Here is a 20,495-nt window from a genome sequence, read left to right on the forward strand (position 1 = left end):
TGTAACTCGATATTGATTGAGAATTAAACAAGTTTATTAAAAAGAACACTTAGTTATTGTTTCTGCGTAAGGTTTGTACTTTAATACTGTGTTGTTACTAACAAGACTTTGATTCGAATGCATATACTTTTGTTAAGAAAATAACTCCGTATGTGGTCTCTAATTCAAAATCTCTATTTTATTCTCTAATTATACAATCTCAATATGTTTCACGATCTCCACTTCTCCCCTTTTAGACTGTCGTCTCTCTGCCGCGTTCTCTACTCGACTCCGCTCTGGCCTGTCTTCTCTCGCACTCCTTGAGTACCCTTCCCCCTTCACTCGCAGCGCTTGCGCACAATTCAGCCAACTACGCCACAAGACCATGCTTAGCGGACAGCCTAACTAACGAACTGTTTTGGAAAAATTTTGGAATTTGGAAAACACCCAGTATATGTACACTGTTTGATGTTAGGAGTCGACCAGCAGCTAATGGCATTTATTAGGGTATACTTTAATAGAATCTACTCAGTGTTTGCTTAAATGTCTATTAAGTAAAGTTATAGCCATCCAAACCTGGTCAAATTTAAAAAAATGCTATTTTCAGGTATATAGAACTTTTTCCTCCGAACTTTGATTTGCTTCAAATTTTCAGAAGAGATGATTCTGTATATATATACACTAGCTGACCCGGCAAACTTTGTTCCGCCTCGCTTTTCACGTGCAATTTCTTGTTCTTCTTCAGTCCTTTCATTCGCAATCCTTCGAATTCTAGTTGAATTACGGTTTTGTCGGGTAAGATTTGATCGTTTGGTTTTTAATAATTATTATAAAAGGTATAATTAAGTAAACACACCTTTATCAATAATGGTATCCAAACTCAACGGTATTTCGCCTATGCTTGGTTTTATATGTTTCACCGTGAAACTATTTTATTAGCTAACGCGGTTAACGAAAGTTCTAAGCGGAACATTTTCAAGAATGTGCACAATTAACGTTTTGTTTTAACATTGATTTTGGTTGCGGTTTCCTTTAAAAATGTAACGTTTCACGTCTATGCTTAGGGGACACGCTACAGATCGCACGTCTATGCTTAGGGAAGCTATGAATTGCACAAAGGGCAGACGGAGACTAATAGAAACATTATATTTGTGTGCTCTTTTTCTCCCGTAGGCTAAACCATATAAGCGAATATGTTTGTTTCCTTTTAGTGTCGTTTAGTGTTCTCTAAAGGAGTTACACTTAAAATTAATAATTTTATTATCTATAATATAAAAATGAATCGCAAAATGTGTTGGTAACCGCTTCACTCAACAACGCCTAGGCCAATTTGGCCAATTCTTTTTTTTTTTCTTTTTCTTTTGTTAACTGACAAACGAAACAAATTCCGCAGTTTTCTTTGATTCATTTTTGTTTGAATGTTTTATTTCGTTTTTTGGGCAAAGTGGAATTATTTATAATCACTAAGTATTGCATGTGACAGAATTCGGGGTATTTTAGTGGGTCCCACTAATATAATTTGTTCTTGAAACGGTGGCCAAAGTTCGTGGAAAGCGCCCTATTATCAACAGGGTGACTGTTCTGTTCAGGGGAGAATTTTTTGCACCGACTACTTGGTAGGGACGAACAAATCTGCCACGATTAAATTTTTAACAGAGACAGGGGAGATCTGTTGGGTCCGCTAGTTATAGATTAAATAGTAATAATTAATAGTTAATATAGAGTTACATTGAGATAGCGATATGATAATTGCTTGATTACTACTACACTTGATACATATACCATGCTCGTAATGATGGCCGATAACTTTATTGTGGGGAATTGGGGGTCTTATTGTGGTTGGAAACATTAGACCGACTTCCGGTCTCATTCCTTCAAGCGGGATGAAAAAAAATGGGAATTACCAAAGAATGGCTATAAAGATATAGGGGTTGGTGATAAAAGGGAAGTAAATATTTAGAGTGGTATGTATTTTTAATGCCACATTATAAAAATAGAAACATAACTTTTTGGCCAAAAGGTACAAAACTTTAAGGTGAACAACCCTTATCACTTAGAAATTGTAAGAGAATAGATAGTAACCGATTGTCAGACCGCTACACGCAGATAAAATTTTTTCCTTCAGGCAAGGATGAAAAATGAAGTTAAATTACTAAAATGGCTATAAAGAAATAGGGTTGGTGATAAAAAAATAAAAATTTAGGGATGTATGTATTTTTTAATGCCACATTATAAAAATAAAAACAAAGATTTGTCCAAAATTTAAAAAAGTTAAGGGTGAACAACCCTTATCACTTAGAAATTTATAGAGAAAATAGATGTTAGCCGATTCTCAGACCCTGCTGAATGCGCATATAAAATTTGGTAAAAATTGGTAAAACCGTTTTCGGAGGAGTTTAGGCTCAAACTTACTGTGACACACAAATTTTGTATATAGATTGTCTCAGAGTTTAGGTACGACGATCATATCTATGTCGGATACACCTCCTCCTCAACTACGTAACAACACTCAATTCAAATTACGCGCCATTTTATTACAAAATAAAGTATGTCTTAAGCAAACAATACGAATTGAATCGGCGTAACGGGATGAAAGGTTCTGGGTGCGCGCTCAACGGTGCTCTCGGTGAGTGTCTTCGCCATGATTCGCCTTTCCCTCGAAACCTTCGAATCCCTTCTGCGCTTGTCGCTCTTCGCCTCAAGACGCACGCAGACCATCGATGCAAGGCTGCACCTCCATTAGCTGATTCATCTTCTTATGTCTGAATGGCGTCCTTGTTCGTATTCCAGATGCGACACGGCCATCCTGCGCACCTACGTCCTCATTAGTGGCTTATTCCTGTAAAAACAAAGTAAATCTCAAGTCTTGTTCGAAAATTTTAATCACTCGGTCATCTCGGCCACATCTCTGTCATATCTCTCTCATACATGCAGCAATATTTACACATTTCACAAAATCACAAAATAGCATGTTACCGAAACCACTACAATGGTTTTCCAGCCCTGCACAATCACTGCACAATGATTTGCAACATCAAGCACAATCACTAGAATGATTGACTTCTTCAATTTCACAACCACTACAATGGTTGGAATTCTACTCAACCACTACAATGGCTGGCAGTTCTAATAATCACACCAATGATTAGGTCCCATGTTACCTAACCACACCAATGGTTGGCAACCTACTCCAACCACTACTGTGGTTGGCAGTTCACAACTAATCACACCAATGATTAGGTCACACGTTACACAACCACACACCAATGGTTGGCAACCTACTCAACCACTACAATGGTTACGGCGGTTCACAACTAATCACACCAATGATTGGGTCACACGTTACTGCAACCACACCAATGGTTGCTGGCAGCCCTGCATGATCACTACAATGACCAGCGGTTCACAGCTAAACAAAGAAAAACAATTTAGTCATAAATGTGTAAGGAATAGAGTAACTCCGCATGTGGTCTCTGAATTCACAATCTCCTGTACATTCTCTAATTATACAATCTCTATTTTATTCCACGTTCTCCTTCTCCCTTTTTCACTGTCGTCTCACCGGCTGCGTTCTCTCGTGACTCGCTAAATGCTCGTCTCTGTTCTGGTCGTCCAGTAGTCGGCTTCCCGGTGATCCACTTCGTCATGGTTGCTTGTTGGCGCAGATGTTGACCAGTCTCCCACCATTTCCACACCTCCTGCTCCATCTCGACCTTATCGTTACGCTTCTTCGGACTGCCAGCCGGCTCCTTCTTGACAGGCGCTGGCGTGGACTTCGACTTATTCTTCTCTCTCTTAATTGGCTTCACGTCTGTGTAGTCATCATTGTCTTCCAAGAGCGAGCGCTTTTCCGATTTGGATTTTCTTTTTGCCTTCTTCGATTGCACCACCATCTTTTCATTCTCTTTGCTGTCATATTTCCGTTTAGACGTTTCCAAACGCACCGCCAATGGTTTATCTGTGCTGGAACTGTTGTGTTGGCGATCCTTGTCTTTGTAGCTCTTGTGGTCCTTGCTGCGGCGCTGGTAATCACGTTGCTTGTCGCGTTGCTCTGACTTGGAACTCTTGTGCTTGTCCATAGCGGGATGTTCGGAACACACCCCTTGGCCGATTGCGGGCGCCATCTCGGTGGGGTTATTCACATCCCCCGCTGACTTAAACTCTCCCCGGATCTGAGCGACTTGGCCCCCTGGCTGCAGTTCGGGAATCGCCTCGGCGGGAACTTTCGACTGAACGGTTTCAGAGCCCACAAAAACCGGGTAGGCATCGTATGGCTTGTGCATTGGTACCTTCCTTGGCTTCTCAAAATTCTTCATGGTCAGGAACGGTTCCTGGGAGCTGTAGCCCACCCTTAGCACCGCACCGATTTTCACGAAAGCGACGGTTGGTAGATCTAAGAGCGTCCTCCCCAGCAACAGATCAAACGGCTGGGCAGAGTCCTCCACGACGAGTAGCTGTACCTGTTCGCACACATCATCAATGTTTATGGTGGTCTCAACCTTACCCTTAGTCGCCACAGTTTTCTGGCCAAAACCTCGCAAAGAGGTTACGTGTGGCACCACCTTCAGTTGTTTCGCCAACGCGACGCTCTCTCTGATAGTGCACACAGCGCTTCCCGGATCGACGTAGGCCGTCACTGTGTGGTTTCCATCTATGGAGGCTTCCTTCAGGTACTTGCCGTACTTCTCTCCCGGTAGGGCAACATAGAACTGTGCCTGAGTTCCGGGGGACTCTTGTTTAACCTCAGCGGTACCTGGAGGCAAATGGCAATACCGTGCAACGTGACCGTAGTTTCGGCAACGGAAACATAACGGCCGTCCGTCCCCGTCTCTGGCTGGGAGTCTCGCCGCGGCGGCTGGTTGGTCTTGTACTGTCGCTGGTGTCGATGTACGCCATGAGGTGCTAGTCGGAACACCTCGGGAAGACATGGTCGTTGGCATTGAGGTAGTCCGCTCCGGCGTCGAGAGCCTCTCACCTTGTCTAAAGGGCTGTCGGTGGGCCCATCCTCGGTCAAGAGACATCTTCTCCAATCTTAAAACGTCATGAAGTAAATCATTGACACTCGTGTATCGGTTGAGCGCTACGGCGTTGGCTGTGTCTCTAGAAAACAACCCGACCGTTATCTGTTCGCATGTCTCTCGGTGGTTGAGATCTAGCTTTTCGGCATAGCAGGGGCCTTCTCATATACGTAAGCGTCCGGTCGCCTCGCCGCTTGACGCTGGACTCGATCATCTCCGCGTAGCTATCGGTCAGGCTTTTTACACGCTCGCAAAACGCCTCTTCGAACTCTGTAGCTCAACTCGCTAAACGCATTGTTCACGTATGGGTTTGCGTACAATGCATACCAGTGTCTAGCCCCTCCCTTCCAGTCGGGTGCGCGCCGTCTCCAGCATGTATGGGTCGGGATGGCGTGGGCGTGTGATCCTGCGCAAGGGTCTCAGCCACTCCTCCGGTTGATTAAAGCACGCCGGAGAGGTGCGTACATTCCGCAGTACGTCTGGCATGATGATCAGCGCAGACACCTGTGTTGTGCTGGCGCGCAAGATAACGACGGCTTCATGTGACGCCGGTTCTCGGTGAATATCGAGTTAAACGGTTCCGCTGGAATTCAACCCTCCACGCCGGTGGGTGTCGTTGATGGTGATGTCCAGGAATGTCCGGGGTTTCGGTAGCGTCGCAATCGTGGAACTGTGCGTCGACATGGGTGTCCTCCGTGACGATCGGAAACACGTGGTCTTAAAATTCCTCAAAAAAAACTGCAAATATCGCCCAGATCCCGTGTGGTTGGGTAGGCCAAGCCACTTTCTCTTCCTTTCCGGCGTCGATGAGCCCGGATGCAGCAGATAAATACGGATTTCTTTCCGAAAATCTCACTGAAGCACGTGGTTTCGTCTCTTCGTCGCGGTCGGCTCCAATTTCTCGATCTTCAATGTCTCTACGGAGTATATTCTTCTCAAGTTATCCCACTTCTGATGTAAAGAATAAGTAACTCCGCATGTGGTCTCTAATTCACAATCTCTATTTTATTCCACGTTCTCAACTTCTCCCTTTTTCACTGTCGTCTCTCGGCTGCGTTCTCTCGTCGACTCCCCTTCTGTCTCTCGTCTCTCGCACCGCTTCTGTATCCTTCCCCCTTCTACACGCAGCGCTTGCGCGCAGTCCACCCGACTACGCCACAAGGCCATATTTAACAAATGGTACACATTATAATTATCCATCAAACTACAAACCGTCTCATGCTCAAGAAAAACTTACATACCGTTACAAGTACTACAGCTATTACACTCCCCGTGCAACCCTAACAATTCCTCTGCCGCGACTTGTGCGTCCGGCATCTTTCTTAGTCGATCGTGAGCGTACTTGTACGTTCTCTTCGAACTTAACGACTTTAATTTGTATCTATCATTTTCTAATACCTCTATTATTTCATAGGGCCCTTTATACTTGGCTACCTGGCTTAGTTTGGTTACGCTCCTCATTTTTGTATGGGCGCAAATTCTCCTACTGAAACGCTTTGTGCAGCACTTTGTCTTGTCAAATCTTGCCTTCCTCGTACTGCCGATTTTAAATTTGATCTATTGCCACTTGTCGAATTAAGTTAAGATCTACGTCATGTTCCGCGTTATCTACCATCATTGCCGGCGTTCTCGCTACTTTTCCCTATTAAAGGTTCCTGGGGGGACGTCTTTGTAGTTTATTAATTGTGCGAATTAATTGCTAATTGAATATTTCTAACTAACTCATTCTGCCACTGACTTATCTGGTGTAATTTCGATTGCCGTTAACATTGCTTTTAAAGAACTCTCATCCTCTTTCCACTTGGCCCGTTTGCGCGCGATACTCCACGTCGCAATAAGATGTAGGTTAATATTTGCGGATTACAATAAGTTTTAAAATCATTACTGGTAAAACATCTGCAGCAATTCGGCTACAACCCACTCTTGTTGGGGCGCAAACAAACAGACAGCCTTATTTAATGCGTCGATGCTGGCTGTGACTATTGATATTTTGAGTGATGTAGAAAAACAAATTTTGTGAAAGGTCTATTAATACGAAACATATTCTTTGGTTATCATTCTTTTCCACTTAGCTTGCCTGTTGCGTCAATATGTATCGTATTCCAGCCCAGGGGTGGTAGTCTTTGGAATAGGCTGTAAATTCTGCCTGAATTTTACTTACAGAATGTGGTTTACTGAGTTTTACAAATTGATGCAGTTTTCTACAAAACAGCGATAAGTCGTGACATTCCTTGAAACCAATAGTGTTCGTAAATCTTTTCAGGCGTCTTATCTGATCCCTAAATGCATTATTGACTCATGGATATTATTTATGACCGACCATTTCATGGTGAGGTGTTGGTGACGCCAGAGACTTTCCGTTTCTTTGGATATGTCGGTGAAGAGATGCCCGATCTTAACTCATATGTCGCCACTCTGTTTTCGTCTAATGTGTTATTCGCTAAGTCTAAATTTAATTTCGAAATCTCATCATCTTTCAACTGTTCTGCAAGTAGCCAATTGTCTTGTAGTTCTGCTAAGTTAGCGCAATTGTAAGTTGCGTCCCTTAGATGTGAAGGCAGAAAATGTTAAATATGGCGTTCACTATCGCAAGTGTCTCTAATTCATACGAATGGTACTTAAATTCTGTCGGTGTTGTTCGCTTGCTATAATACGCGACTACATGTTTCTTCTGTTCCTTTATCTGCATTAAAATTCCTCCATAATAACCGTCACAGACTTGCGTCTAAAGTTCTTTGACTTTCCACGCATTGATTCTCTTTCTTCAGATGAGACGATAAAGGGCGTCTTTGTACTTACTGTTATTTTTGTTGAGTCTATAAGTCTGATCTCAAGGGTATTACCCGTGTTTTGCGCGCGTTAATGGCATTTGGTCTAAAAGTATTCAGAGAAACTACTTATCCACCTTTTCGAGTTTGCTTTTGACAAGCTGAAATATGTGTGTCCTAGATTCTCTAATTTAATGGATTTGTGTTGTCTGGAACACACGAGTGGATGTTTTTCAAAAGCTCTTTTTTCCCAAGTTGAAATGAACTTTTAGTTATTATCACCCAGTAAATTTTGATTCAAATCACGACCAACAATACAGCATGAATCAAATATAAATCAGGCAAGACGTGGAACAAGATCTCATCAAAGTGACTTTTGAATTTCAACTGGACAGCATAATATTTTGCTCAAGAGCAATTTACTTTACTCGTACCAATTCAATCATCGTAACTGGGTATAAAATTTCTTCCCACCCAGAAATTTCATTGCAATACTCACTTTTACTAATTCTCTCCATTCTCTCAGAATCAAATGAAAGGGTTACGACTCACCGTTATGCTTAAAAGTACACTCCAAGATGCAAATCAACTGCACAGACGTTGACCGTCTTGACCAGAACCCTCATTCTTCCTGCAGCGGTTGGCGAAGTGTCGGTCTCACCACCGCATTTGAGCATCTCCCGCTGTTTTGACGCTTTCCCGATGTGGACCGCTGAGGGTGAATTTCCTGGTCTTGTCTCCCGCTTCTCGGGGCAGTCAGCCTGTCGATATCCAAATTTATTGCGGATTGAAACACTTCGTCATCGCGGGTTGGAATGATGAAGTTCGCGCATCTTCTCCGGGCGTTTGCGAAGCATTGTCTACTGCGGCTGGTCGTTTAAGGGGTGCTTGTAACTCCTTTTGTAATTGCTGTCTCGTCTGAATTTCGTTGGTGGATGACGCTTACGCTGTACTCGATTATCGAGATTGAGCAATATGCGTTAATATGGTCCTGATAGCACGATTTGCTCGATGGACGCATCTTTCAGTTAGTCATCAGCGGGTGAAAAGTCGCCCCGCGTAAGTACTCAAATTTTCATCACCTCGTGGCCTTCCATTCTGGCAGATTAATTAGAGACGCAGTCATCGTCTCTGACTGAATAAATCGTGCGGCAAACTGTGATTTAAAATCTTCCCGCAGAAGGAAATATCCGGGTACAGGATATCGCGACAACCACGATGATGCTGCACCTTGCTAATTTGCTCTGCTTAACGTCATAATTAGTTTACGGCACCCGTCCTTCTTGTCACCAATACATAACTCTGCCATGGAACGCAAGCACGCGCGTCAGCATCACGATCATCAGTTAAATTCCGACAAATTAAATTGTTCGGTCACCTGGGGTTTATCTACGCTTCAATAAGATTACGCATATTGTTATTTTGCACTTGTAATGCTTGATTCACTTTTCTTTATCATTTGTCCTTTCTCTATCACTTTTCACTAGATCATAAATTATAGATCGCAAATTGGATCAGATCCCACTTCTGATATCGGATACACCTCCTCCTCAACTTCACATTAACAACACTCAATTCAAATTGCGCCGTTTGTTACAAAATTAAAGTATGTCTTGGCTTAAAACAATACAGATTGAATCGGCGTAACGGGATGAGTTCTGGTTTGCGCTCAGCGGTGCTCTGGTGGTCACTTCATACATGATTCGCCTTTCCCTCAGAACCTTCGAATCCCTTCTGCGCTTGTCGCTCTTCTTACTCGAGACGCACACCCAGACCACATCGATGCAAGGCTGCAGCTCCATTAGCTGATTCATCTTCTTATGTCTAGATGGCGTCCTTGTTCGTATTCGAATCCGACATATATATATAAAATTTGCGTGTCACAGTGTTTGTTTCCATACTCCTCCGAAACGGCTTTACCGATTTTGCAAATTTTATAATACTGCATTATTCAGTAGGTCTGAGAATCGGCTATCTATTTTCATACCTAAGTGATAAGGGTTGTTCACCCTTAACTTTTTTAATTTTTGGACAAATTCTTTTGTTTTTATTTTTTTATAATGTGGCATTAAAAAATTCATACATCCCTAAATTTTAACTTTTTTATCACCAACCCCTACTAACACGATTTTTGCGACTAACGCAAAAACTGAATAACGTTACGAGACATCAACAAGCAAAAAAGACCTATGAACAAGTAATTGCAGCTATCCACCAAGCAGCATCAGAAGCACTGGGTCAGAAAGAAGAGGAAAAACAGAACAAGCTGCTAACATGGAACACTACCCTACAAGAGCTTAAAGAACAAAAGCAAGAAGCATACCATAGATGGTTGAGTTCAAAAGATCCAATCCATAAGAACTCTTATAGAACACTACAGCAGAAATTTAAAAAACGTGCTTAAAACAAACAAAAATGAGACATGGGAAAGGAGGTGTGCAGAGGTAGACAGGTATCTAGGAAGTTCGAGGTCAAAAAAAGCATGGCATCTAATAAAATCACTGCGAAGGGAAAGTACAGCCAATAAATACATACCGCTGATTAAAATGGAGCAATGGCAAGACCACTACAGCAGGGAACTATTAGAAACCAGACCACAAAACCCCGCATTTGACACAAGCCACTACGAAATAAAAGGACCATTTGTCACAATAACACCTGACATGCTATGGAAAGCGCTGCGAACATCAAAAAGCGGTAACGCGTCTGGCCCTGACAATATACCAATCGAACTCTTGAAGCATGGTCCACAGTTATTGATAGAAATCATGGCAGAACTAATCCAAAGCTTTATGAATGGACAGGAGATACCAGACCAATGGAAAACAGGTTGGATCACACCAATCCATAAAAAAGGGTCAAACGCGAACTGCAATAACTACAGGTGCATCACGGTAACCAGCGCAATAAGCAGACTGTACGGCAGAGTACTGAAAGCACTAATCGAGAGCGAATATGCTCCTATTCAAATGGAAGAGCAAGCAGGTTTCAGAGCTGGAAGAAGCTGTGTGGACAACATGTTCTGCATAACGCAAATCGCCGAAAAGATCGCGGCTACACACGGGAAACTCCATCTAACATTCGTCGACCTAACGAAAGCCTATGACCATGTCCCAATAGATAGACTGTGGTACGTGTTAGCAAGTACACCAATCAATGCCACTTTAATAAACGCCGTTAAACAACTATACACGAACACAACAGCCTGCGTGAAGTATTGCGGCGCAATATCAGATGCTTTCCCAACAACAAAAGGCCTAAGACAGGGGTGTGCAATATCTCCAACACTTTTCAACATATATTTGCAGGAAGCTCTAAAAGAATGGAGGAAAAAATGCAAAAACATGGGTATCCCACTGAATGAAACCACACTGTACACCCTCCATTTTGCGGACGATCAAGTGGTCCTGTCTCAAGATGCAGAGGATATGGAATACATGACACGCAAACTTATAGAGCAATACCAAGAGTGGGGACTAACAGTAAACATGGAGAAAACGCAATATATGGTCATAGGTGAAGAGGGTAAAGACCTCCAACTAAACAACGGTATGGTGATAAAGAAAGCTTGCAGGGGTACACACATACCTCAGATTAAAAAATCCACATATCTGGTCAGATAGTTGGGGAAATTCAAAACAGAGAATCACAAAGGACAACGACAATAGGCGCATTAAACGGCATACTCTGGTCAAAGGCAGCGGTGGCAAAAGCAAAAGGAGGCAGATTATACAGCTCAATATTCAAAAGCATTATTCTATACGGCTGCGAAACATGTCAAAATCAACAAGACCAAGAAGCAAAGCTTAACACCATTGCAATGGACTTCTTAAGAAGATCAGCTCGTATATCGAGAATGGATAAGATACGCAACGACCGCATCAGAGATATAATGATGATAGAAGCTTCGTTTATAAGAGGGACATACAACAAAAACAACTATATTTGGTTTCGGGCATATAAAACCGGATGCAAGAAACTCGCCTGCCTATCAAATCCTACACTGGCAACCATACGAAGAGGAAGCGCGGCGGACGGGGCGGCTTTGGGAATCGGGCATCAACAAAGCGATGTCAGAAAGGAACCTACAACTTGGAGACTGGACGGACAGGAGAGGATGGAAACTTGGTACCGGAAGGCGGCGAACGCTATAACACCGGCTTATATAATATTATCACCAACCCCTATGTCCTTATAGCCATTTTAGTAATTTAATCATTTTTCACCTCTCGAAGGAAAATTTTATATGCGTAGCCTGAGAATCGGCTACTATCTATTCTTCATACCCCTAAGTGATAAGGGTTGTTCACCCTTAATTTTTTTTTAAATTTTGGACAAAAAATTTTGTTTCTATTTTTTTATAATGTGGCATTAAAAAATACATACAACTCTAAATATTTACTTTTTTATCACCAACCCCTATATTTTTATAGCCATTTTGGCAATTTAATTTTTTTTCATCCCGCTCGAAGGAATGAGACCGAAGTCGGTCTCCTGTTTCGCTCACACAATAAGACTTCTCTCACTCCCTACACAATTTTCGGCCATCATTATGGTATATGTATCAAGTGTAGTAGTAACGTTTACAATTATCATATTGCTATCTCAGTGTAACTCTCATATTAACTATTAATTATTACTGTTTTATTCATAGCTAGCGGACCCAACAGACTTCGTTCTGTTAAAAATGTGGGAGAAAAAAAAATGTGGCAGGTTTTGTTCTTCCCTATTTTAGAATCGGTGCAAAAAATTCTCCTGAACAGAACCGTCACCCCGTTGACAAGGCGCTTTCACGAACTTTCGCCACCTTTTCAAGAAAAAATTGTATTAGTAGGACCCACTAAAACACCCCGAATTGTGTCACATGCAATACTTAGTGATCGTAGATAATTAACCACTTTGCACAAAAAACGAAATGAAACAAACAAACAAAAATGAATCAAAGAAAACTGCGGAATTTGTTTCGTTTGTCAGTGGACAAAAGAAAACTCAGTAGAAAACACTTTGCGCAAAACTCCATATAAAACAATAAATCAAAAATAAATCGAAGAAGGCTGCGGAATTTGTTTCGTTAATCAATTGAAAAAAGGAAACCTCAGCTTTTCCCCATTTTACCGGTAATAATTCAAATTTTTGTCGCCGAAAAAACCACCCTTAGACTTTAACAAACATATTAAAAGAAAAATTACCTAAATTGGTCTAGGCGTTGGTGAGTGAAGCGGTTACCAACACATTTTGCGATTCATTTTTATATTTTAGATAATAAAATTATTATTTTTATGTGTATTTGGTTCGATTAGTTTAGTTAATCAAGTTTTACATACTTACACATTTATAATATGTAAGTTACTGTTTGTCTATACTAGAATTTATCTAGAACTTAAAAATAATTTATATGGCAAAACAAAGTTTGCCGGGTTAACTAGTAAATATATATAAATTCCACTCCATGTACATTTCCATTTTGCATCACCATCATCACTACCACCATTTAAATAAAAAAAAATTAATTGTCACTTGCTGGACGTAATTTTTTTCAATTAATTGCTTCATCAAATATTTATTTGCAATGTAGTTGTACCAATGTGATTGTTTTCTTCAACATCATTTAAATACAAATTTGCAATGTCAAACAATTGCAGTTTGTCGTATACAAATAGAACTAGTATAAACAAAACTAGCACATACATCTAGTTCACCGAAAGAATGAACTAGTATAGATGCTGTGGACGAGTGCTTAATCACCCGAAGTAATTGTTGAAATGAAATAATATTCCGTGGATATATTTGTGGATCCTCCTTATACCAATTTGTAAAGTGAAAGAAACATATACTAACTACAATATCATTTTGCTGAACTTGAATATAGTGTATCTCGTAACTTTGAAATACGTATAAATTCAAAGCTGTTAATTTTATATTTGATAGATACATATTCATATAACCTATAATTCGGCCAGTATTTTAGAAGCTTATCCTTAAATAAAAAAATATTTTAACTCAATAAATTATTTGTTGTATGCATACATTGCAGATATCATCCATATCTCGCAAGAGCACAATAAGTACTTTTTTCATCGCTAGCGAATCATCTTCCAAAACTGGTAGTGCATCGGTTATGTGTCACAAAATATACGCTTTGTCACATAAAGGACTCTTTTAAATTAAAAATTCGATAAAACTATAAGCACAAGCTATTCCAGTAAATGAATAAAAAAAAAAAAAAAACTTCTTACAGCTATGCATGTTGCATCTAAATAGTCTGATTTACTTTACATGATGTAATTTACAGCGTTTCTTGGTTTAATGCAACGATCTTATTATACTCCGTTGTCAACTCAAAAATTCATTTGCAACGCTTTTCACATATTCGTGAAATTATCTACAGCTACCAATCGAGCACCTGTCATCATTAGCAATGGATCTATGTAAAGTAGTGGGTGTATCACTACTGAGCTAAATCCGTTGAAAGCATGGTAATAAAGAATCAAGAATTGCGTGTTTGTTTCCGCGGTTTCCGTTTGTTTTCCATACCCATAAACCAATTATATAAAAAAAATTATTATTATTATTGATGTTGAAACTAGCCAAACCATATATTCCGTGGAAATTTATTTTTCCATTTGCTGTCAATAGCAGGCTTTAAATTTAAGTTTACTCAAAATTGACAAACAAAATGGCCTGTCAAACAAAAGTTACAGAAACTGAATCTTTAAATTAACTGGTTTCATAGAGACAAATGCCAGATAGCGTTTTTTGGTTTACATTGAAATTGCGTCTGAAATAATAATAAAATAAATATGACAATATTGTTGAGTATACGAGTAAATACATATTAAACACAACGAGGGTTTCCAGAGGATGCCATGATATTATTTCAATTGTGAAATGTGACCTACCTTTTATAAGTGTGTATGGTATATTTTCCGGTTTTGATAAGTATTTTCAAGCACTTACTAACTATGATTTCCTGAAACCCAGGTAGCAACGGCCTGTTTTATTAGATTTTGCCATTCCAATTGAGAATCGAAATTTGTCCCATTTTGCAAACCAAATTCAGTGGAGGTTGAGGAACTATTGAAGAAGTGACGAATTAACAAATTACTTTTTTATATTTACAAACAAATTAATTTTTAACGATGTGGTTTCATTTAAAACAATCTCCAATCCACAGTGAGATATATTCTGATTACGCGCAGTAATTGATATAATGTAGTTCTTGTCTGTCGTAAGATTAGTTAATGTAGTGCAATAAATATTTGGCCATACTTTACATGGATTCAAAGAATCATAATTGGTTTGTACCGTGCTATGTCTTCCTAAAATGTAATAATATTTTATTGCAAATGAATCCAGTATTCCAGTTGGTGGATAAGGTGGACTCCATCTCAATGATAAACTTGTTTCAGATAAGCTATACACTTCCGCGAATGGTATTTGTTTTGGTACTAAAATCAACATCAAATACAAAAGTGACATATTTTGAAGCTAAGTCAAAGTGAACACACCTCTTGATGATGTCATCACAGCAGTTGACAAAAATTTGATAGAATTATTAATTGCGTCCAGTTTATTCCGAAATATATTTACTTCTAATTTGTAATTTGTATATGGAAGTAAATTTTCAATTGTAGCAATGTCATTGTATTGCATGTATTGAGTCCCATTCACCTCTTCTCCATCACACCACTCACTCTTGCAGCTAGCATATGCATTCAGATAGATTGGGCCATTCCAATTTTCACACTCGACAATTAAACCTATTAGTATCAAAGTTTCCAAAGAAGTAATTTTATAATTAAAAGAATTTATGTCAATTGTTTTAGTTGCATCTGTGTATCCTATAACAGTCTCAAGGTCTCCTTGACCTTTCTTGGCAACTGCTGATATTGATATATTATAAATTGAATATGGTTGTAGATCATCTAATTCCATTGCAGTTATTGTCACATTTTTGAATTGGATATTTGATGTGTTATTTGTATTCCTATCATGGAATATGGAACTGAAATTATAATTTGACAATTAGGGACACTTTTAGATTAGTTTATGGGCCAGTTACCATCCATGTGACCACATAATAGGTAATGATTCCCAAAGCAGGGGAAGGTGCTTCCCAGGCAACACTAAGTTTACTAGGTGTTGAAGTAATAACTTGTAAATTTCTAACTTTGTTTGGAACTAAAACAAAAGGTTTTACTAAAAAAGCAAATTAACGTATATTTTATTTTACCTGATTCATCTGTGGTAAACATAATATTATGTGTTATTTTGTTATTTTTAGTCAATTGAAGCGTATAATTAGTAAATATTTTCAATGATGTTACAAAATTATTCAATTTTAACTGTCTCGAAGATACTATTACCTTAGCTTCATTGATAATCAACATGTTATAACTGTTATATAAACAATTTATTTGGGAATTGTAAGATGTAACATTTATTGTCGAATTCGTGTTGAAACTCTCAATCAAAATTTGGTCCTTGTGCAATCCTAAAAGAAATAATACAGTGTTGCATATATTTTAATGACTTGAAATACCTTCGCATGTTGTCTTAAATTGAAATTTTGTCAAATCTTCATTGTAGCAAGTTGATTTCTGATCTGTTACACATAAAATTATTTGATAATTGTATTTCACCTCTTTAATTAAATTAGCAAATTTAATAATGTTGATTTTAATTGGTGTTAATTTTCCTTCTAAAATTGTTCTGTTAGGCTGCAATAATCGAGTGTAATAATATTTTGGTGCTTGGGCCCCATCATATTTTAATTCTTTTTCGTAGATTGAAATTGTGCAATTTGTGATACAATCAGTTTGAACTGATGCAACTCTAGTCAACACTGGTAGATTTCTTTGTTTACAGAAGGGTGCAATATATTTTAAATTATTACAACCAAAGTAACATTCACCATTTACAGGATTGCAAAAGTTCGAATTGCAATTTGTGCATGCACAAGCACAATTGCAGCCATATTTTCCTCTTTCGCATGCTGAAACCCATGATAATTATTATTGTTGGACATTATATTTTATTGTAGTACTTACTTTTATCACAATATTTGCCTGTGTATCCCATTGAACAGTGACATGATTCCTCATTACACGTTATTTTGTGTGGGCATTCTGTTGTATTGTAGAATTCACTACATGTATTACACTGATTCTGATTATTATTCAGACAAACATCAGAAGTATTATTTGGTAATGAAATTTTAAATTGCGTGGTTTTGTGTCGAAGCGATGAACATTTAATATTATTTGTTGCATTAAAGTTGTACTCTATTGATGAGAAATGGAAGTTCGATTTGCTTCGATTGCAGTCTAGATGACGAACGATTTTTCGAATTGCTATTTTGTCATTAGGACTAAACGAAATTCGTAAATAATATTCAGCACCTTCATATACGTCAGAGTCAAAAGTTTTATAATTCCATTGTGTGATTTTGTCACTCCGATAGTATTCTGTTTTAATAATCTGTTGTGATACATCATACAATTGTAATGTAATATCGTTTGCAAAATTTGCAAAAAACGAAATACGTAGATGATTAGAATCCACAAAGAACCAATTACTATTAATAAAATTAGTATTTGGTTTGCGAGCTTTATAATATGTGTCTAAAATAATAAAACAAGAATTGCATAAATCATATTACACATTAAAATTTGTTTTCATACATTTATGATATTTCCACATCGCATTTTCGGTATTTGAATGTATGAATAATCTTGTAAAATTGTTAAATTCTCCTGGATCTTTGGCATGGTGGGAGAATAACTGTTCATCATTAATTATTACCTCTAATTGTTGGTTTACATATCGAATAGAAATTTGACTCCATTGGTCAATTGATAACAACGGTTTATGTTCAATCTTAAAATGGTTTATTTCAATATAATCAATCACAATTAATATATTACTTACCTTATTAACGACATTTTCGCATCCTTTCAATCTATCTTCGGAGTTTGTAGGTGATGCCCGTTCCAAGCATCGTCGTATAACACTTCCCATTCCATTCCACCCACCGACAATAAAAATAAAACAAGAACCTCGTTTTATTAATGGCTGTGAACACAAATAAATTTGTGCACTTGATTTTCCCAGAAACGAAAAATTGATTTCAAAACTATTACTGATGTAAATGTTTCCTAATTTTTCAAAGTTATAATTTTGTGTAAGTGGTGCCGACCTAGTCATAATTATTGGGAACACTGAGGGAAATTCATTATTATTATGTTGTAAATTATATTAAGTTAAAATATTACTTTCCCAGGTATAATCCATCACTGGACCAAATTTTGAATTGAATGAAACTTCAATGTCCCACCCATATTTTTGCCAATTAAAATCTACATCGCGCAAGGTCTCATTGGCTACAAAATTTAATTTAAATTGTTGCATGAATATATTTATGTGAGTCAATACCTGAAATCGGTTTAATTAATTTAGTGGGTAGTGGTGTAATCCAAGCAGCTGCATCATTGTAGTCATTATTGACACACGTGGCTTGAATTTTGGCACTTTCTCCTGTTCGAATAATATTTGCAAATAGCAACTGTGTCTTCCCTTGCACCTTACATGAAAGCAGCGCTATGAATAAGAGTAAAATCCACAATTTCATTGTCCAGATTATTTTTTTTATTTCAGCTTGTTTCTATGCGCCTTATATTTTCTATCCGCTTGCACAAAATAAGAAAATAAAAGATTTTAGCGAGTAATAATCTAAAGTACTTCTATATGCGGATTTTTATTATTGTATTAGCTATAAAATATAGAATTTATTTTAGAGAAAAACTTAACAAGATATACCTCGTGGATTTGTGACTGTATTAAATCAATTTAGGAGTACCTTTCATTTACCATACATTTTGAGTTTACTATTTCTCACACTAACGCATAGATAGCAGCCGTTTAAGTAATAGTTATCTAATCATTTTATTTGCACATAAGTGAAAGGAAACGATTTAACACACACAAATATAATGCTGTTCAATAATTCTAATAGAAGCACTGAAAATCTACACAAATGTGTGTTAAATAATTTTGCTGATTGGACACTAATGGTCGAAGTAGTTATCCACATCATCAACAATCCACTAATCCATTACCTGCAATTCAATGTCTATCTGCTTTATCTGCTCTATTCGCTTCGTAATAAGAATTGCCCACTAGGCAAACTTTCTTTTCGCAGTATTCTTCGAATCTCCTATTTACGATGTTGTTAACACAGACTCATCCAAACCTTTTATCTACCTCTTACATCTTTCCTACCACTTTCAATACCTCAGCAGCTCATCGCTAAGGTGACATCGAGTAATTCAGTCTACATTACAAGATAAGACTTAGTCACATGTTACGCTTGTATTTAATAATATTTAAGGTTTCCAGAGATCTAGTTGAGCCTAAGTGAGCGTAATTTTCAAAATCATTTAGAAACAAAGTTGCAACATCAAACAAAGCCCAGAGTTGTCTCTGCAATGAACAATTCGATAGAAAATACATAAACTATCTGAATTTATGTGTAAGTATTTCTTGCTTTATCCACGACAAACTCTCGCCTGTTATTTCGAATATTTCGTACAGTCGTGCACACATCGACATCGTGTTCGGATTCAATATAATCCAGGAAATTACACATTACAATAAGTAAACCGGATGCAGTTGCACCATTTCTGAAATTGCATCTGATAAAAACTAGTCTGGCTAATAATTATTGTATGAAAATACCTGCCCATTACCAAAATACTACTAAATTCTTGACACTTTATTCTATTCACTTGGAGTCGAGTAGTCAACAAAGTGTGCAAATCTTACGAAACTGCTTGATCGAAATGTCATCCCTTTACTTCTATTGGGTTTGACTTCAGTTGTTTTAATGGGAATTTTTTTTAGTTTTAAATTTAATGTGTGAATATCGAAACCATTCATTTTTGATATTTCTAAATGATTTAAAGAAAGTCCACTTGGAATAATAAAATCACCGCCATTCTGCCAAAACCTCGCCTGAAGAAAAAAGCCGTAACTTCAATGCCTCAATAAGTTACGATTCTGTTCGCGCGTTAATCAGACCAGTATTTTGACCGCCTTTCCTATAAATTCAGAGTATAATTAGGTCTGATTCATATAAACTATTATTAAAGATATAAAGATTTGTATTGGTTGCCAGCGAGCATAAAATATAAACTTTTAGCATACGGTGCTCTACAAATTTAACCTTAATAAATAAGAAGCAATGGTATTCTTTATAAAATAACATACTGCAATATAACTAGCATTGAAACACTCTGGAGCTGTTTTGACAAGATCATATTCATTATTTCATCAATTAAATCATCCCCATCAGCAAGATCCCTCACATATTTATGCAAATCGGCTAATGCAACTAATCAGGAACATTTTTCATCGATATTTGCGGATGAGTTTGTTTTCCTTATGGGAAGTGGTTGTGGTATTACTTCCGGAGTTATGTAATTTGTTGAATTGCGCAATACTGGTATTTCAGAATACACAACATTGCGGTTGTTTGTGTGACTCATTCCTAATGTATACATACACAATGGTCCCACAATTATTATAATTACCAGTAATGATAAGAATAAAACTAGCAATGAAATGGTCACCAAACTAAATTCAGTCAGTTCCAAAGAGCTCAGTTCTATCAATTCTATACCAATTAGATGATAATTGGTCACCTAACTCATTGACAATCAATATGCCAACT

At 38.0% G+C, this 20,495-nt stretch overlaps 1 protein-coding gene and 1 long non-coding RNA gene across 3 annotated transcripts; both read right to left on the reverse strand.

Moving 5' to 3' along the window:
• Positions 1–14,940: 14,940 nt before the first annotated feature.
• On the reverse strand, positions 14,941–16,142 carry LOC135799110 (uncharacterized). Of its 2 annotated transcripts, none has more exons than XR_010549881.1 (4): positions 15,999–16,142; positions 15,828–15,946; positions 15,274–15,770; positions 14,941–15,084 (listed from the first exon to the last, which is right to left on the reverse strand). It is a non-coding gene; the product is annotated as an uncharacterized lncRNA (long non-coding RNA). The 2 variants fall into 2 exon arrangements; XR_010549882.1 differs by having other exon boundaries at positions 14,941–15,213.
• Positions 16,143–16,156: 14 nt separating this feature from the next.
• On the reverse strand, positions 16,157–18,603 carry LOC135798032 (uncharacterized). The gene is made up of 8 exons (XM_065310694.1): positions 18,200–18,603; positions 18,040–18,147; positions 17,696–17,985; positions 17,449–17,644; positions 16,816–17,388; positions 16,308–16,760; positions 16,204–16,259; positions 16,157–16,162 (listed from the first exon to the last, which is right to left on the reverse strand). Exons 1-8 carry the CDS (start codon positions 18,393–18,395, stop codon positions 16,157–16,159), a joined length of 1,878 nt encoding a protein of 625 aa, XP_065166766.1. The 5' UTR covers positions 18,396–18,603.
• Between the last annotated feature and the right edge of the window lie 1,892 nt (positions 18,604–20,495).

Source organism: Atheta coriaria, unplaced genomic scaffold (assembly GCF_025399875.1).
Source record: "Atheta coriaria isolate IRGN ID8LTWV9N9 unplaced genomic scaffold, Caltech_Dcor_3.1 hic_scaffold_9_pilon, whole genome shotgun sequence".
NCBI lineage: Eukaryota > Metazoa > Arthropoda > Insecta > Coleoptera > Staphylinidae > Dalotia > Dalotia coriaria.

What these genes read in the sequence shown, in the direction of transcription:
- LOC135798032 (XM_065310694.1), bottom strand. Translation starts at nt 18,395, where the DNA reads ATGAAATTGTGGATTTTACTCTTATTCATAGCGCTGCTTTCATGTAAG. An exon ending in ATTAATTAAACCGATTTCAG is followed by an intron (nt 18,148 to 18,199) that starts GTATTGACTCAC and finishes TAAATTTTGTAG; the next exon opens with CCAATGAGACCTTGCGCGAT. An exon ending in AGGCAAATATTGTGATAAAA is followed by an intron (nt 16,761 to 16,815) that starts GTAAGTACTACA and finishes CATGGGTTTCAG; the next exon opens with CATGCGAAAGAGGAAAATAT.